At 41.0% G+C, this 17,292-nt stretch overlaps 1 protein-coding gene across 4 annotated transcripts in view; it reads left to right on the forward strand.

Annotated features, from left to right (window-relative positions):
• Window positions 1-17,292, forward strand: part of RCBTB2 (RCC1 and BTB domain containing protein 2) — a 37,558-nt gene that overhangs the window by 17,633 nt on the left and 2,633 nt on the right. For all 4 annotated transcript variants that reach the window (XM_082859615.1, XM_082859618.1, XM_082859617.1 and 1 more), the window contains 8 exons: window positions 1,891-2,057; window positions 2,841-2,999; window positions 3,116-3,223; window positions 4,285-4,427; window positions 8,753-8,943; window positions 9,453-9,579; window positions 10,553-10,692; window positions 14,996-15,126. In XM_082859615.1, coding sequence (XP_082715741.1) covers window positions 1,891-2,057; window positions 2,841-2,999; window positions 3,116-3,223; window positions 4,285-4,427; window positions 8,753-8,943; window positions 9,453-9,579; window positions 10,553-10,692; window positions 14,996-15,126 — 1,166 coding nt within the window. The remainder of the gene's footprint in view (window positions 1-1,890; window positions 2,058-2,840; window positions 3,000-3,115; window positions 3,224-4,284; window positions 4,428-8,752; window positions 8,944-9,452; window positions 9,580-10,552; window positions 10,693-14,995; window positions 15,127-17,292) is intronic.

A 17,292-nucleotide genomic window follows, 5' to 3' on the forward strand; every position in this document is an offset into this window, starting at 1 on the left:
CAATGAAAGCTAGATTCGAAGATCCCCTCTAACTGTTAGCGTTCTGTGATCCTGACTTTAAACAGTGACTGCTGGCTCTAGTTGGTATTAATAGTATAAAGAATTAAATATTCTCATGGCTATTTCATGCATTCAGACTTATAAGACAACATAATTAAAACATACTTTAGAGTTTCCCTCAAGCTGGGTATTCATTTTATTAGTGTTCTTTAAATGGAAAATAAATTTTATAAATACTCTCGTATATTTATTTCACATTTTAAAAATAAGTTTTAGGGATTTTTGGTTGCCAGTAGTAGCAGGCTGGATTATTCAGACCATTTCTGCAGTGAAAACAAATACAAATTCTATATAAAATATACGTTTTTAATTTTCTAAAAGCATCAAAACACTGATAAGGCAGAAAGGAATTATTAGACCAAATATATTTAAGAGAAAGTATGAACTAAGAAGTTAGAGGGGACCCTGAAGCTAATTTTGCCTTAAAGCCATCTGCCTATGCACTTAAAGAGTGTTGTGGTCTGATGTACTTACGAGGTGAAGGGGTCACAAGTCAAAGACCTCACATGTTAGGCTGGGACCACAAAGGGCTACACTCTCAGGGCAAGGATGAGTCGGTTCTTTCATCTCTAAGGGACTCAACAGAAGAATTCCTTGGCTCTGAGCAAAGTAAGGAGAAAAAAAGAAAGAAAACCTCTCCCTGAGGTGTTGTATCCATGGATTTGTATTCCAATTCACCTTAGATTGGATGGTCCAAGAAATCTCAGGCCTTGGATTTATCAAAGAGGTACCTTTAAAGTGCCTTAAGAACATGAGAGAAGTTAATGCAAATTCTTTCTAGACGAAAGTACCTTCGTTCTAGTCCTGAAGGAATATAATGCCATCGAAAAATCATTTTTCAATGGCAATTAGTAGCACATAGTCAAAGATAAGCAGGTACAAGGAAACAAGGCACCCTGAATAAGAACCTGCAAAAAAGACAGCAAAAAACAACTACTAAATATCAGATATTAGAATTACCAGATACCACTTATAAGATGGCTGTACTTATTATGTTTGAAAAAATAAAAAATGAGCTTGAAGATGACTGAAGAGGTCATAGAAGACTTGAAAGAGAACCAAATAAACAATATAATTATCAAAATGAAAAAATCCGTGGACAAGTTTTGCAGCAGTTTGAACACAGCAAGAGAAAATTAATAAACTGGAAGGTAGATCAGAAGAAATTATCTGGAATGTCGCACAAAGAGACAATAGGGTAGAAAAATACAGATGAAAGGCGTATATACTGTATTATTCCATTTATGTTAAGTTCAAAACCAAGAAAGACTAAATCCTGTTATCCAGGATGTATATGTGGGGGGCTTTTGGGGTGATCATAAGATTGTATTTCTTGACCTGAGTGGTAGTACATGGATGTGTACTTTGCAATTATTTATAAAACTGTGTATATACAGTTTAAGAACTTTTCTGAATATGTATTATACTGCACAATAAGTAATATAACAAAGATTCAAAAAATTAACTTGGAGATCATTTTATAGATAAGGAAATTAAGGTTCAGAGAAGTTAAATGACCTTACAGTCTGTCTAATTTCAATCTGTTTTTTTTTTCTCTTACTCTTAGCAGCCTTTTCTCTGTTGTTTATTAAAAACCTATCTTCTAGCTATTATAACTGAATCCATTTAAATTTCATCTTGTTGCTTTGAGGTAGAATGTAGTTAAACTTTCCAAATGTATTCTTTTATAAAATGAGTTTTGTGGAATAGGGAAGTTGATTAGCTTTTGCATATGAAGTTTTAGTTTCCATTTGTGGAAGTGTGCAATATATATATTTTCATATAAGAATAGATGTTTTGAAAGTTGGTTATGTTTCTTTTTATTTTCAGAAGGAGAAGTCTTTACCTGGGGTCACAATGGTTACAGTCAGCTGGGCAATGGGACAACTAATCATGGTCTAGTGCCCTGTCATATCTCTACTAATTTGTCAAACAAACAAGTCATTGAAGTGGCCTGTGGGTCTTACCATTCTTTGGTGCTAACATCTGATGGAGAGGTGAGAATAGTCAGCATAAATCCCACTGATCATAAGATTTCAATAAGATTTTAATTTCAGTACATTATATAGATTCCTGTAGCAGTCCTGGAAATATGATCATTTGATTAAAATAACCACCTACCTCAAATTCAGTCTTACTCTTGTTAGCAGTTCATAGTCATGGTGTTTATATTATGAAGTGTGCCTGTATGTATGTAGTAAGGATTTCTATAACTGCAAAATTTAAAAGGATGTATTGTTACTTCTATGTTGCTATACTCGAGGGGATTATTTGCAAAAAGAAAAATCCCAAAATGCTGGAAAATATGGCTGAAGCAGAGTAGATATTTTTATAAGGATTATATAATATTTGATTATAATCATTGCTATTTGTGTAGGTAATGCCAGTAACCAAATTTTATAAAGTAATATGCTTTGGGACTTCCTGGGCGGTCCAGTGGTTAAGACTTTGCCTTCCAATGCAGCGGGTGCGGGTTTGATCCCTGGTCAGGGAGCTAAGATCCCATGTGCCTCGTGGCCAAAAAACCAAAACATAAAACAGAAGCAGTATTGTAACAAATTCAATGAAGACTTTAAAAATGGTCCACATCAAAAAAATCTTAAAAAAAAAAATAAAGTAATACATTTTGTAAGAATGCATTCTATGGAAACTTCCCTGCCTGTGTTGTGAGCATTTATGGTTATCAAGCACTTTGAGGGCAAAGATGAGGCACCGTAAGTGCCAATTGAGACACTTTATACAGTAGTGTGTTTCATTTATTGATCTCTTCTTTCAAATAGGTATTTGCCTGGGGTTATAACAACTCCGGGCAGGTAGGGTCTGGATCAACAGCTAATCAGCCGATCCCTCGAAGAGTCACTGGCTGCTTACAGAATAAAGTAGTTGTGAACATAGCCTGTGGACAGATGTGCTCGATGGCAGTGGTGAACACTGGGGAGGTAAGAAAGTTACTTTCTGTGTCGCTTAAAAAAGCCTGTCTACCTTCTCAGTGTCATACTGACATGAATGCTTCTTTTCATCTTTCGTGGGCATTGAGTCTCTCATCTTCTCTCAGGTCTATGTCTGGGGTTACAATGGAAACGGGCAGCTGGGACTCGGCAGCAGCGGCAACCAGCCAACCCCCTGTAGGGTAGCAGCTTTGCAAGGCATTCGTGTCCAGCGGGTATGTCCACTGTTGCTTCACATGCTGCCTGTTTTTAAGGCTACAGGGGCAAGGATACCAATGTACTTAAAAACTCAGTTGTCTTAGCAGGATGAAAAGGTAAGCTGCTTGGCTATCTTGACTGAAGTAAAGGTTAAAGCTCTTTTCCTGAATTTAGTTGTAGATGTTGATCAGAAAATTTATATTTCCAGTGCACTCTCATACATAGCTGTTGGGATGTAAATTTTTATCATCTTTTCCAAGGAAACTTTGGTGGTATGTATCAAGAGCCTTAAAAATATTCATACCCTTTGGTCTGCAATTCTACTTAAATTTAGGGCATTATCCTAAGGAACCAAAGAGAAAGTGACTTGCAGAAGGTGTAGTAAAGATATAGCAAAAAAAAAAAGAAAAAAAAAGAAAGAAAAAAATTGATAACAAATAATAGCAGCACAATTTACCTAATCAAACAGTAAGTTAATGGTTAAATAAATTAATATCAAGACTAAATTTATATTAACAGAGATGATGCTTACAGAGGATTTTTAATGGTAGGGAAATAATGCTATATGCAATGTTAAGTAAAAAGAAAGATACAGGACTACTTATACAGATATGATCACTTTTTTAAAAAGCTATCAGTGCATATCTCTATATTTACATATAAATAGAAAAAAATCCTGATCTTGAGATGACTTTCATAATTATACTTTCCTATATTTTTTTCACATTGAACATCTTTTACTTTTATAATAAAAGGAGAAAATAATTCTTAAAAAATAGAAGTGTCTATTTCTTATTCACTTCACACCACTTGATCTCTGTGAGCATAATGAATGCCATATTAAAGGTGAATAAACTGGACTCTTTGTCACTGAAGGACTCATGTTGATCTCACTGCAGTTTTCACCACACATGGGGCCTAAGCTAGATCTGGAGGGATGTTGGTTAACCTAATGCCTGCCTCTCTGGCAGACTGCCTCTTCCCTTTTTTTTTTTCATTTTTTGAATCTTAACCTATCTTGTGAAACATGTTTCTTTGTGTTTTCAGGCCTGAGTGGATTTGGTTTTTCTCTTTCTAGGTTGCCTGTGGCTATGCACACACGTTAGTATTAACAGATGAAGGTCAAGTGTATGCTTGGGGCGCAAATTCTTATGGCCAGTTGGGCACTGGCAATAAAAGTAACCAGTCCTACCCTACTCCTGTTGTTGTGGAAAAGGACAGGTAATATGTGCATTTTCAAAATAAGTGCAGTGTTCTTTCGTGATTAAACTAAACTTAGGCATTGTATAGAATTATGGGCAATTGACTGCTAGTATTAGAATATTCTTGAACAAGACCATTCATTCCTTTTTAAAATTGGCTTTAGAATTTTGGGGCAAGTTGATTGATGTTAAATATTTTGTTTTCACATACCCATATTTCATCTATACCTCCAATAGCTACTTTACACAAACTACAATGACTAAACCTCCAACAGCTTTTCCGCATTATTCTTCTCGCTCAGAAAAGACCTTTTCCGCCCCATTCTCATTGTTTTCTATTTCACATTCTTAAGAAGAAGTTGATAACGGAGGTCTATCTTCTATGGTTTAGGAAGATGAAAGTATCTCAGATGGGGGCCACTACTTATAAAATTTGCCAGTTGAAAAGAATAGGGCTGTTTCATTACTTCAACTCCCAGGCTATCACTGTGAAGCAGAGCAAAATGGTTAAAAAATTAAAACTGAGTTGTGTGCACTTGTTTGCAAGGTTGTATTAAGTGAGTAGCATATCCAGAGTTTTCCCCCAGATTATCCTACTATTTCTGAAGGTCTCTTGAAATTTCTCAAACATGGCTATATCCTGCCTTTTCACTCTTCATTGCTTGACACAGGAGCACAGAACAAGAACATTTTATTATCTGTTCTATTAGGCCAGGGTTGAAATCATTGTGGAAATTAATATTGCTGTTTTCATTTTTATTTTACATATTAATTTTTGCTATATCTGATTTTAAGTAAATATATGGATAAACTATTTTGCATTTGTAGCAGTTCTTTTATATGTTTCTACTGGAATATTTAGCAATGAAAATGAAGAACCAAATGGTCATTTTCAGCTCCCTTGATTTTCATTTGAGTATTGTGAACCTGGCTGCTTTTATTTAACCTATGTTAAATTGGTTAAAGAACCTTTTTTTCCCCCATATCTTACAGTAAGACCCTAGACTCCTTAAGAATTGGGGAAGAGGAAAGGTAATGAAGGTCACGAGCTGGCAGGCACACAGGAGATGCAAGCAGCCATGTTACTTTCATTTCTCTTAAAGGTGGTTCAGAGCCGCTCAGTAAAAAGAGAAGAGACAGTCTTGAGGCTTTGAATAATCACAAAAATGCCTCCAGCTAGCAAATCCACTCAGTGGGGACTTTTGGTATTTAGACAAAATAGCGAAGAAGTGTTAAAGGATCAGAGGTAACATGGGTATAAAAACGGACTGTCTGTATGGCGCTTTACCATTTTTCTCGTGCTGCCACATTTAAAATAAACTGAACTCCTCTATCTGGACTCACAGAGTCCGCTGCCGTCTGCCTACCAGCAACGCGCCCCACCTTGCGCCGCTGGTCCTGACAGCCCCAGAGTGAGTGCCAGGTCTTCTGACTGTGGTCACGCTGGGACAGACAGACTGTAGGGCGGCTCAGTGGGAAAGAGCAAAAGAGGCAGAGAAGCAGGGCCCGGAAGTTATGTGAGTGTCAGGGCACGTGGCACTGGAGAGTTATCTGTTGCTTTCTGTCTTTTTCAAAAACTTCATAACTCAAAACATTTTTTTGAATTATATATGTAAAAAAAAGTAGAAATAGCTAAATACTTGCACACTTGGTCTTGTCCACGTAAACACGATTTTGGCTACGGATGTCAGGGGTGAGTGTTTTGAATGAGATGCTCCCGCTTTTGTCAGTTTTCCATGCTTGAATTTCAGGTGGTGGTTGCTGAGCTTGCAGGCTCCCCATCGCACAAATATTGCAAGGGAGGAACCTATGGGTTTGCTGGAACTTGTTCGGCACCTACCCGCCCTTTTCAGGGACTGAAACTTTGCAGATATGTTATGACTTATCTCTCGGGAACTCCTGACTCTTGGGGCCCATCACGGGGAGGCTTGGCTAATCAGAACAAACAGGATTGAACTTGGGGCGGGGTGGGTCGTCAGGTCTTGGTTACGTGTTCACAGAAGCAGAAAGGGGAAATTTGTCTACGTGGAATTACTTGCTCAAACAGCAACCCAAGAAAAACCTGATTAAGTCTATTTATGGTGAGGAATGCTAACACTGTTTATGTTCACATAGAAGTGATTTTAATAATTAAAATGATTCTCTTCTCTAACCCAGTCATTCCCAGTCTTTCTGAATTTTCAGTACTTTGATTTACCAGCATGTCTTTAAAGTTCCCTAAAAACACAGTTTAAGTTAGATTGATCTAAAACTAACTTTGCTTTGAATTTTTGTGAATTTTGTGACTTCTTGAGGTCATTAATCATGTGTTGGCCTCTTACAGAACCAGGATTGGGAAACAGTGCTCTGGTCTTCTTATAATCATGATTTCTTCTCCATTATTCTCCTCCCTCACAAATTACCTTTTTTCTTTCCTCGTTTTCTGTTTTGCATTCTGTCTCACTCTCTGCTGTTTCATGTCTAGTACTTCTCAGACATTAAGCTGTGCCATTGTTGCAGATCATTCCGTTGAGGTGACACCAAACCTATTTATTATGAACATATAGTAATTTTTTTCCATTAAGAATGGCTACAAAATAAAGTATGAAATATGCCAGACATCCTGACAGTAAAGGTTAGCTCAGTTTATAGTCATTGCCTGTTGCACGTATGACTGGAAAATCTGAACTTCCACATTTGCTTCTCGGTGTGAATCAGATGTAAGGACAGATGACCTCAGGCAAAGGCAGGGCGCCTTGGCTGACAGTCGAGTCCCAAGCTGAGACCTGAAGGTTCCCTCTAAACCTTCTCCATTCTCGGTTGCTCTAGCAGCTGCTGCAGTCAGCCAAGCCTCAGCCCCACCCCTGACTTCCCAAATGCCCCAAGGCCATGCTCAGGGAGGGCCAGCTTTCCCAGCTTTTCTGCATCCTTAACCCCTGTGCTGTGGAAGCAGTGTCCCACCTCCTCTAATGAATGGCAAAGGCTGTTCCCCTCTCCTGGAGGCTAATGGTAAACATTTCAGAAGTGAATGTAGGAATGAAGTTATTTTGATTTCCTGATGTTGAGTAGTTTAGCATAGAAGGACACAATTGTGTTCCAATCAGTTACATTTTTCATGGAACGTTATCAGGGAAAAGAGAGGCTGTCATTGTCTCCCAAAGTGTGAAAGAACATTCCTGACCAAGGACTTTGTGCATAATGACATTGAGGGGCAGTGAGTACATCTGTTGATTGGAACAGAGAGTGTGTGGGCAAAGGTGATTTGAGAGAACGCTGGACATAGATGGAAGGCAAATTAGGGAATGCCTTAAGGTCATGTGTCTGGATTTTTGTCTTATGGGAAGTCAACGAAGGTTTGAATGCAGTGATGGGAATGGTGTTTCAAGAGGATCACTGACCTGCCAGCATTGTGCGATTTAGGTCGGAAGAGAAAGTCTGAGGCAGGGAGACCTAAGAGCTGTGTTGGTCCGGGTACGGGTGTGCTTGATGAGGGTGTGGCAAATGGGAGGCGCTACAAAGAAAGAATTGCTGTTATTCGTCAAGCGGATGTTCTGAAGAAAGAGATACATGAGGAGGGAGAAGTCAAAGATGACCCTGAAGTTCTGAGCCCAAGTCACTGAGGATGCTGGTACCATTGCCCGAGACAGAATCAAGATGGTACTTCACTTGGGGAGATAGTTTATTTTCTTTAATTCTGTATGGTGGCTTAGTCTGAGAGAAAATAATTATTTTCAACTCAACAAAACAGTGGTTTCCACTAGGAAGTGTTCTGAGAACTACCTGCCTATCAATCGTGAACTTACTGAAATAGGGTCTAACATGTGGTTGATCCCAGAAAACTGCTCTCTTGGGTTCCAGATGATATAGTCCGGTGAGTCAGAACCACTGCACTTACTGTTTGCAGTGTGAGTTGGGGTGACCCACAGCAGGCTTCATTTAACCCTAAAATTGGTAAAGTTTTGATGAAAATATTTATTGACCCTGGGTTGAGATGGCCCAAATCTTTCTGATCTGCTTTAGTAAGTAATGTTTTAAGAAAACAATTAAATCACTTTTTCTTTTTCGTCTTTGTTTTTGGTCTCTGCTCTCTTGGATTGTACTAATACTTGAATTTCAAAACAGGATGGTACACATTTTTCTGGGCCTGCTGGCTAGAAGTGGTAACAAGCAGACCTTCGTGATATATAAGTGCCACCGAGGCATAGCTTACATATAAATAACTGTTGGGTGCCTGACAGTTGAGAAGCTTAGGTGTCTTAAGTCTTGTTTTTGTTTTTACTCAGTTAGACCTAAGGGAAGAAAAAGTCACCTTGTGTCTTCTTCTCCTGTTTACCGTGTTTACTTGGTGTGTGTTTGTGGACCTAGAATTACAGAGATTGCGGCCTGCCACTCTACCCACACGTCTGCAGCCAAGACGCAGGGAGGGCACGTGTACATGTGGGGCCAGTGCCGGGGCCAGTCGGTGACCCTGCCTCACCTCACCCACTTCTCCTCCACCGACGACGTGTTCGCCTGCTTCGCCACGCCCGCCGTCACCTGGCGCCTCCTGTCCGTGGGTGAGCTGATTGCTGTCCATCGGGGTGGTGGCCTGAAAGCTAGGACGAGAACTTCTGTCATTTTTTGATAGTGAGGACTTTGTTCAGTGCAGTATCAGGCAATTTATTTCCCTCTAATGAGCTCCTGTGAAAGGGAACTCATTGGATCGATTCATTTTTCTCAAAAGTATTAGAAATCAGTATCTCATACTAAATTAAAAGTCCTTTGGATTGCTTTCTGATGGGATAGGGAAACTATAGCTTTTATTTTTAGCTGGTATATTTACTCAGACTTTCAAAAATTTTGTTTAGTGTGGTGGTTTGGGACTTCAGTTGTTTTGCCAGATTTATAAGCAGATGTGTCTGAGGTTCTTATCCTTAATGATTGCAGCAGCGGGAATCTGTATTTAGGAAAACAGCGCATAGCTCAGTGAGGCAGTTATTTGGGGAACTGGTGTTTTCGTGTCAGCAGAGCCATGCTGGGCCTGCATCCTCCTTAGAAAGCGCTGGTGTCGCCCCCCGCCCCCCAGAACCTGACGGCCACCTCACCGTGGCTGAGTCCCTGAAGAGAGAATTTGACAATCCCAGCACCGCAGACCTGAGATTTCTGGTGGATGGAAAGTACATTTATGCGCATAAAGTCCTTCTCAAAATTAGGTAAGGAATCATTTATTCCAAGAATTGAAATAAATATGTTTGTTGTTTTCTAGTTCCAAGGAACTATGTTAGGCACGTCTGTGATTCTGAAAAAAGGTAAGGCTCTTTTTGCTCTTATGAGCGTGCCGTGCAGTGGGGTAAACACATTATACGTGGCATTTCTTCTGTATTCTCTGTTTTCTTTTTTTTAATATATATCTTTATTGGAGTATAATTGCTTTACAATGGTGTGTTAGTTTCTGCTGTACAACAAAGTGAATCAGCTATATGTATACGTGGTTCTGGAGGCTAGAAATTCAAGATCAGGGTTGTTCATAGAATGAGTTCTTTCTGAGAGCTCTGAAGAAGAATCTGTTGCATGCCTCTGTCCCAGCTTCTGGTGGTTTGCTGGTAGTCTTTGGCAGCCCTTGGCTTGTGGCAACCTAACTCCAGTCTTCACACGGCATTCTCCCTGTGTCCAAATCCCCCCTTTTGTAAAGATACCAGTCAGATTGGATTAGGGTCCACCCTAATGACCTCCTTTTAACTTGATTACCTCTGTAAAGGTCCTTTCTCCAAATACTGTTATAGTGCGGTTAGGACTCCAGCCTATGAATTTTGGGGATACAATTCAACTCATAACAGGAGGAGAAGAAATAAAATTACTCAGAGTTTATGAAAATAAACCTACCTGATTTCTATAAGTGCTGCTCCGCGGACGTGGTGTGGGAGGGCACCTGGGAGTTTGTGGCCGCAGAGGCAGCCGCCCCGCAGCAGGTTAGCTTTTGTAGCCTCGTCGAATAAACGACTGCGGACTTCCGGCCGGCAGGGGAAGCGAGGGGCCCAGGCAAGGACACGAAGTTGCGTGGTGCTGTGTTTTTCCTTTCTCCCTGTTAGTTGTTTCCTCTTTAACCTCCACGAGCACACACTCCTCAGGAAGGTCATGGGCTCTTGCGCAGAAGCCAGAACCTGACGTGCTTCTTTCTTCCTTCAGGTGTGAGCACTTTCGCTCTTCGTTGGAAGACAGTGAGGATGATATTGTAGAAATGAGTGAATTTTCATATCCTGTTTACCGAGCCTTCCTGGAGTACCTGTACACAGACAGCATCAGCCTGTCCCCCGAGGAGGCTGTAGGTAATTGCCACCAGACTTGACCAAGAGATTGGCAGAAAGGTGCTTCGTGTAGAGCCTGAAAGGAAGTGGCTGTGAGGGTAATCACAGAAGCAGTTCTCCTTTTGTGTGTTGAACCCAAACGCTTTTCCCTTGTTCCCACTTCACACAAAGGTTGACTGGATGGATAAAATGAGATATGGATGAATTATGAAACCATCAGCACTGTGGGACAGGTGCCATTCTTCCTGAACTACTAGATACTGTACACGACTTTTTAGCTACCACACAGCTGCTGCCTTCAAGATATTTACATTATAAAAATGATAAAATGCATGTAACAGACAGCCCGGCTGGTCTCCGTAACTGTGACTATCCCTTTGGGACGGCCCACTGTGATCTGGTGCATCACTGCACCTCAGGTTTACTGACGGCAGGAAAGCAGCACAGGGCGTCCAGTGGGCACAAGGTGAAAACATAGTAAATTTCAGTTTACAGCTGTCAGCTGTATTGTTGGCCCATGGGACAGAAGAATTAAGGAGTTACTTCTGTAAGGAACTGAAGAAAGAGTTCAGCTCTCAAATCTTTCAATTAAATATTCATTTTACATGTATAAATCCAATAACACTTTTTACCAGATCAGCATTTAATTTTCCTCAGGTAAACAAAAGTCTGATTTCTTAAGTTTTATAGTTTTCCTTCCTTTCTCCCACACTACCTGAGCGACCGGGGCCCACAATGTGCTGTGCTCCCCTCTGCATCTATGAATGAGACAGACCGACGCCCTCCTCCTGTGGAGCTGCTGCTGGGAGGAGGGAGGCCAGCCCTAAACAAAGAAATAAAAGCAGTCAGTTGGGCGGTCAGGGAAGGCCTCTGTGAGGACGTGTGCTGAGCAGAGAGCTGGGGGAAGCATGCAAACGCCCAGGTGAAGAGTGTTCTAAACAAGGGAGATAGCAGGTGCAAGGGTCTGAGACAAGAACACAGGTAGCACATGGAGGAGGGGGGAGGGGGAGGGGAGGAGGAAGAGTGGGGAGGGGGAAGGCCCGAGTGGTTTGGAGGGAGAGAATGAGACCGGCAGTTGGAGGAATTGAGGCCAGGCAGCTGGATCTGGGCAAGACCAGGTACAACCTTGGAGGCCACTGTGGAGGGCTCGAGTTTTATTCTTGGCGTGATGGACAGCCTTGGAAGGTTTTGAGCACGAGGGTTGCGTTATTTAGGATTTGCTTTAGCAGTAAAATGAAAAAAGGAAGTGGCTTAAACAAGACAGTTTCTCTCTCTTTGTCACACAGGGATACAGTGCAAGGCATCCTTACATGTGGCCCCTGCACTCATGTCCAAGACCACATGTGCAATCCAGGCAGCAGGATGGAGGAAGGGACAGTGACAAGGGACAAAGGGCAAATCCCAGTGTTGGTTAAGGAAGTCCCACTTCTTTTAAACCATGGACCAGAGATAACCAAGGCCTTAACTCAGCTGCACAGGAAGTTGGGGGAGGTGGTTGTTTCTAGATGGTCATGGCTCAGACACGTAGTCTGTGATTTTGGAAGAAAGGAGAATGGGTTTCTGCATATATGAAGGGAGAGGCACCAGCAGCTTATACTCCCAGGGTGAGAGGATTTGTTTTTAAAAGATCAGTAACTGTAATGGTTGAGGTTTAAGACGGTGGTGCCCTGGGTTAGGGTGGTCTAGCAGTGGAGGTGTTGAAAGAGATCCGATTCTGAATATATCTTAAATAGGGAGCTGACAGGATTTGTTGGTGGATGGGATGTGGGTTTTGAGGGCAAAAGAGAGAAGGATGATTGCTCTGAGCTATTTGGCTTGAGTGTGGAGAGCACCAGGTTTTGCTCTTGAGTTTGAAAAATCAAAGGAGTTTGAGCTGCTTTTCAGATGTCTGCGTGGCAGGTTTTTTCTATGGGCCCGCCCCTAACATTTGCAGGGCCCTGGGTAAGAGTCTAAATGGAGGCCTATGCACCATTTGTCTAAAAATTTAAAGTTATATGTCAAGCTAAAAAGCTTCAGATAAAATATGTTCAATCCTCATACCTTGAAAAATATACCTTATCAAGAACTGAAAGGCCAGGTAGGAGTTTCAGCTGGAATTTAGAGTTGTAGGACTCGTGGAGTTCTGTGCTGGGACACAGTGGCACAGGAAGGACAGGCCTCTGGCCTCCAGCTCAGGACCTGCCCTCTTTCTTTACCCACCACCGGTTACATCCTGCATCCCAGGGGTGTGTGGGCACCCAGCCTGCCTGTCCGTGCTCCAGTCCACCCCCCCCCCCCCGGCCACCCCTGGGTGCTGGGGGCCTGCACGTGGTCTGGAGGGGAGGAAATACCAACATATGTGGCTTCAGGGCTGATTATTCAGGGAACCCCAGGGTCCCAGGAGCACAAAGTGTGATCTAGGAGTGGGCACTTGGCTCCTTGGCCAGCCTGTGGAGAGGGGGGTGCCTAGAACGGGTGCAGAGCTGGGCCCCCTGGAGTGGAGGCTCAGGGCAGTACCTGTGAGTACATGCATATGGGAGTCTGATGGCTCGGAGTGTGTGGGGCTGTTGATGTGAATTTGGGAGTTGTTGAGAACTGACCAGAAACAATCGGGCCATTCACGACTCTCAAGATTTCAAAAGATTTCAGAGGGCCGTAGGCCTTTTTTCTATAATTTTGATAATATTTGTCATGTTATAGTGAAAGCAAGTTTCTACCAAACTTAGTAGAAATTTCTACCAAATTCTACCACATGTACAAAACTTATTAGCAGATATAAAAACAGTTAATGTTGTAAGGTTGATGAAATCCTGGCTCTCTGTCCTTTGGGCCCTCTATGAAGTACCTTCCGTGAAAGGTTATTGTAAAGTAACCTTTACGTGAAGTAAACGTGACAATATTCTAGAATCAGGATTCAGCTAGCCTTTGGATCAGGTGGCAACCAGGACTGAATTAGACCCAGCGAATGTACCACTCCAAGGGTGCAGTAGGACTGCTGAGCCCATGGTGCTTGAACCCCAATCACACAGGGGCCAAAAGCACCCTCACAGTATCTCTATCCAAGCCACATAACCTGAGTGCCACTCATTTCACCAGTGACGAAGTGTTTGTAGCATTCTTTATGCTAATTAACACGTCCTCTAATGAAGATTTAGGTAGCCATAACTGAAGCCCCTGACAAGGGCCTTTCAAATGCAAACTGACCAACCATTCTTTTTTTTTTTTTTTTTGCGGTATGCGGGCCTCTCACTGCTGTGGCCTCTTCCGTCGGGGAGCACAGGCTCCGGACGCGTAGTCTCAGCGGCCATGGCTCACGGGCCCAGCCGCTCCGCAGCATGTGGGATCTTCCCAGACCCGGGCACGAACCCGTGTCCCCTGCATCGGCAGGCGGACTCTCAACCACTGCGCCACCAGGGAAGCCCTGGCCAACCATTCTTGATTGGAGTGCTTCATAGTATCCCTTGGGGTAGATTAAAATTAACTTAACCATCTAAATCACTCTATGTTGAGTTATTGGAAAGCAGATGACAGATAATATAACAGGAATCATCAGTTTTTACAGACGGTATTTAAAACTGAGGGGCTGGAGATCATTTAGGGAAATAAGTGAAATAAGAATCTGAATATTGAACTCTGGGGCATTCAGATACGTGGAAGTCAGGAAAAATGGTCCAGCCAGGAGACTGAAGAGTAACTAATGAAGGAGAAGAAAGCAGGAGCAAGTAACAAGGCATTTCAAGAAGGGGAGCATCCTTAACCCCATCAAATTCTGTGTAAATGTTGAGTAAGATGAAATCAGAGGAGAGCCCCTTGGATTTGGCACCACGGGAGCCATTAGTGACAATCACAGGTGTGGTGTCAGGGAGCAGAGGGGTTGGGCTTCTGCTTAAGGTGAGGATAGGAGGTGAGAGAACAGAGGCAGAAAACAGAGACCTCTCTCCCCAGGAGGCTCGCTCAGGAGAGGAACAGAGAAATGGGGCAGGGTCGCAGGAGGCCTGAAAGGCATTTCTTTTCTTTTTGAAGAAGTTGGACACTGTTACAGCACGTGTGAATGCTGCTGGAGAAGATGTTGATAATTCAGGGGGAGGGCTAACTAGAGCATTTCTAAGGAAAAGACTAGGGCCATTTTCACTTACTCCTGTTTTTCCACAGCTGCTTGTTTGTGTATTGCACTCGCTCGGTGCAGCTGCGTTCTCAGGTAGAGCCACATGCTCAGAGTAAGCCCAAGTCTCTGTTTCCACAGCCCTTCACTGAGGATTATATTCAAAATCATCTCTGACAGGCTGAGTGAGTTTAAATCAGGGTGCTTGAGATCACTCCCCTAAGAAACATCTCTTTCCACCAGGATTGCTAGATTTGGCTACATTTTATAGAGAAAATCGTTTGAAAAAACTCTGCCAACAAACTATCAAGCAAGGAATCTGTGAGGAGAATGCCATCGCGCTGCTCTCGGCCGCCGTGAAGTATGACGCTCAGGTAAGAAGAGCATCCTTTTTCAAGGAGCTCACCTTCTGGAAGAAATGGTTAGCTATCTACTTCATGCCTTAAACTAAAAGAAAGTCTAAGTAAATTAAAGATCTGAGGTATACAAATAAAGTACCAGAAAAAATATAAGGGAATGTTTATATAAAGTTAGGGTGGACCTCAAGGGCAGAAACCATAAAAGAAAGGATTGATCTGATCTCGAAAAAACAAAAATGTTTATACACAAAAAAATAAACAGAAAAAACCAAAGTGAGTGATACTCTGGGGAAAATATTTGTAATATCACGAAGCAAGTTCACCATAGTTAATACATAATTCTTAAAAAAAAACAAAAAGAAAACATGAGCAGTTTGATGGAAGAAAATGGACCAAATGGATTTATGAACAAATGAAAAATATAAATGAAAATAAGGTATAATTTTTCAAGTGTCAAACCAGGGAGTCTATTTTTAGAAATAGTATAGGCTCAGGATAATGGGTGTTCTAAACTGCTGAGGAGAATGCAAATTCGTATAATCAGTCTGGGGGTCTGTTTGGTAAAATATGTGTTAAAAGCTTTAAAAATGTAATTCTTTAAGGAATTCAGTTATAGAAACTTATCTTAAGGAAGTAACCATGGATTCAGACAAAGTTTTATCTTCAAAGATGTTTCCTGCAGTGTTGTTTATAATTTTTAAAAATTGGAAAAAGTCAGTGTGAACAGGAAAGGATTGTTTAAACTAAAAAATGTTAATACTATTCAACATATATCATTGATTGAAGAACTGTGCTCCTATTTTTTTAATAAGTATATTTATTTTTATTTTTTAGATAAAAATAGTAAAAAAATTTTTTTTAAGTATAAATAGCTGAATTTAAAAAGACCAAAATTTATTATCTACATAGGAAAAAAGACTGAAAAATACAGTCAGTGGTTATCTTTGAATGGTGGGATTGTGGATGATTTTTATTTCCTTATCTTTGCTTGTTTTTCCTGAAGTTTCTACAGTGACCATGTATTGTTTTGATAATAAAGAAAGGAAAGAAAACTTGTCTTAGAGTTAAATCTTTAGGAAACAGGCCATACTTTTTGGAGTCGATTTCCTTAAGGATATCCTTTCCTTTGGTCAGAAAACAGGGACATTTTAGTCGTGGGCAGAAAAAAGGTTATAACTTCTTTTCTGCTTATATAAGTAATAGTGTGCTTATTGAAGAAAATTTGTAAAATACAAAAAGTATGAGGAAGGAAATGACTCCTCAACCAGAGGACACTAACATTTTCATACAGCTCCTTCTGATTTTTTCCTAGGTTATGTATTGCGTTGGCCAAAACGTTTGTTTGGGTTTTTCTGTAACATCCTATGGAAAAACCAGAACGAACCTTTTGGCCAACCTAATATATATTTCTAAATACTAGATTTTTTTCACTTAACATTTAAAAAAATCTTACCCACCTTGAAGCATTGACATTTACAAGCATAGTGAATGTTTGTCTTTCATCAAGGTAATAATACTTTGCGCACTTACAATAGGCAGAAGGCTTCATGGCCAGACAATAACTGTGCTTTTTCACGAGTTTGTTAAAGTCATGCTGATAATACTGGACTCTGGTGGGCTGCCTCAGATGATGAGATTGTGGGCATATAGTGTTTCCGTCTGAACTAGAATTAATGTCCAAGACTTTTTCATATTCCCTGTTTATGTGAATTACTTGTATGGTTACCATTCAGCCCTGTTTTCTAGAAAGCAGGCTCCCTGAGCAAATGGCAAGGACTTTGTTTTGCTCACAACCATATCCCTAGTGCCTAGGATAGTGCCTGACACATAGTATGTGCTCATTAAATATTTGTTTAATGAATGTCCAACTTTGCCTGTAGAGGCACTGTATTTTACTACAGGCTGTCTGTTTGTGGTACCCTAAATTAGTGTAATAGACCACAAGTAAAATAGACTCAATGTATACTTAATATAAAAGTTTTTATAAATAAAGAACAGTATATTTGAGTTGACTAGTATTGTTACTTGCTGACTCGAATAAGCAAGAAATGGACCTTTTCAGCAAATTATCCCTCATGCTTGACTACACTTAATACGTAATTAATACACACCAGGGATTATCTGAAGCACAGTTCATATCTCGTTTAGTTCTCAAAAGAACCTTGTTAAGAATATATGTAT

Source organism: Leucopleurus acutus (assembly GCF_964270905.1).
Source record: "Leucopleurus acutus genome assembly, chromosome: 18".
Lineage (NCBI taxonomy): Eukaryota > Metazoa > Chordata > Mammalia > Artiodactyla > Delphinidae > Leucopleurus > Leucopleurus acutus.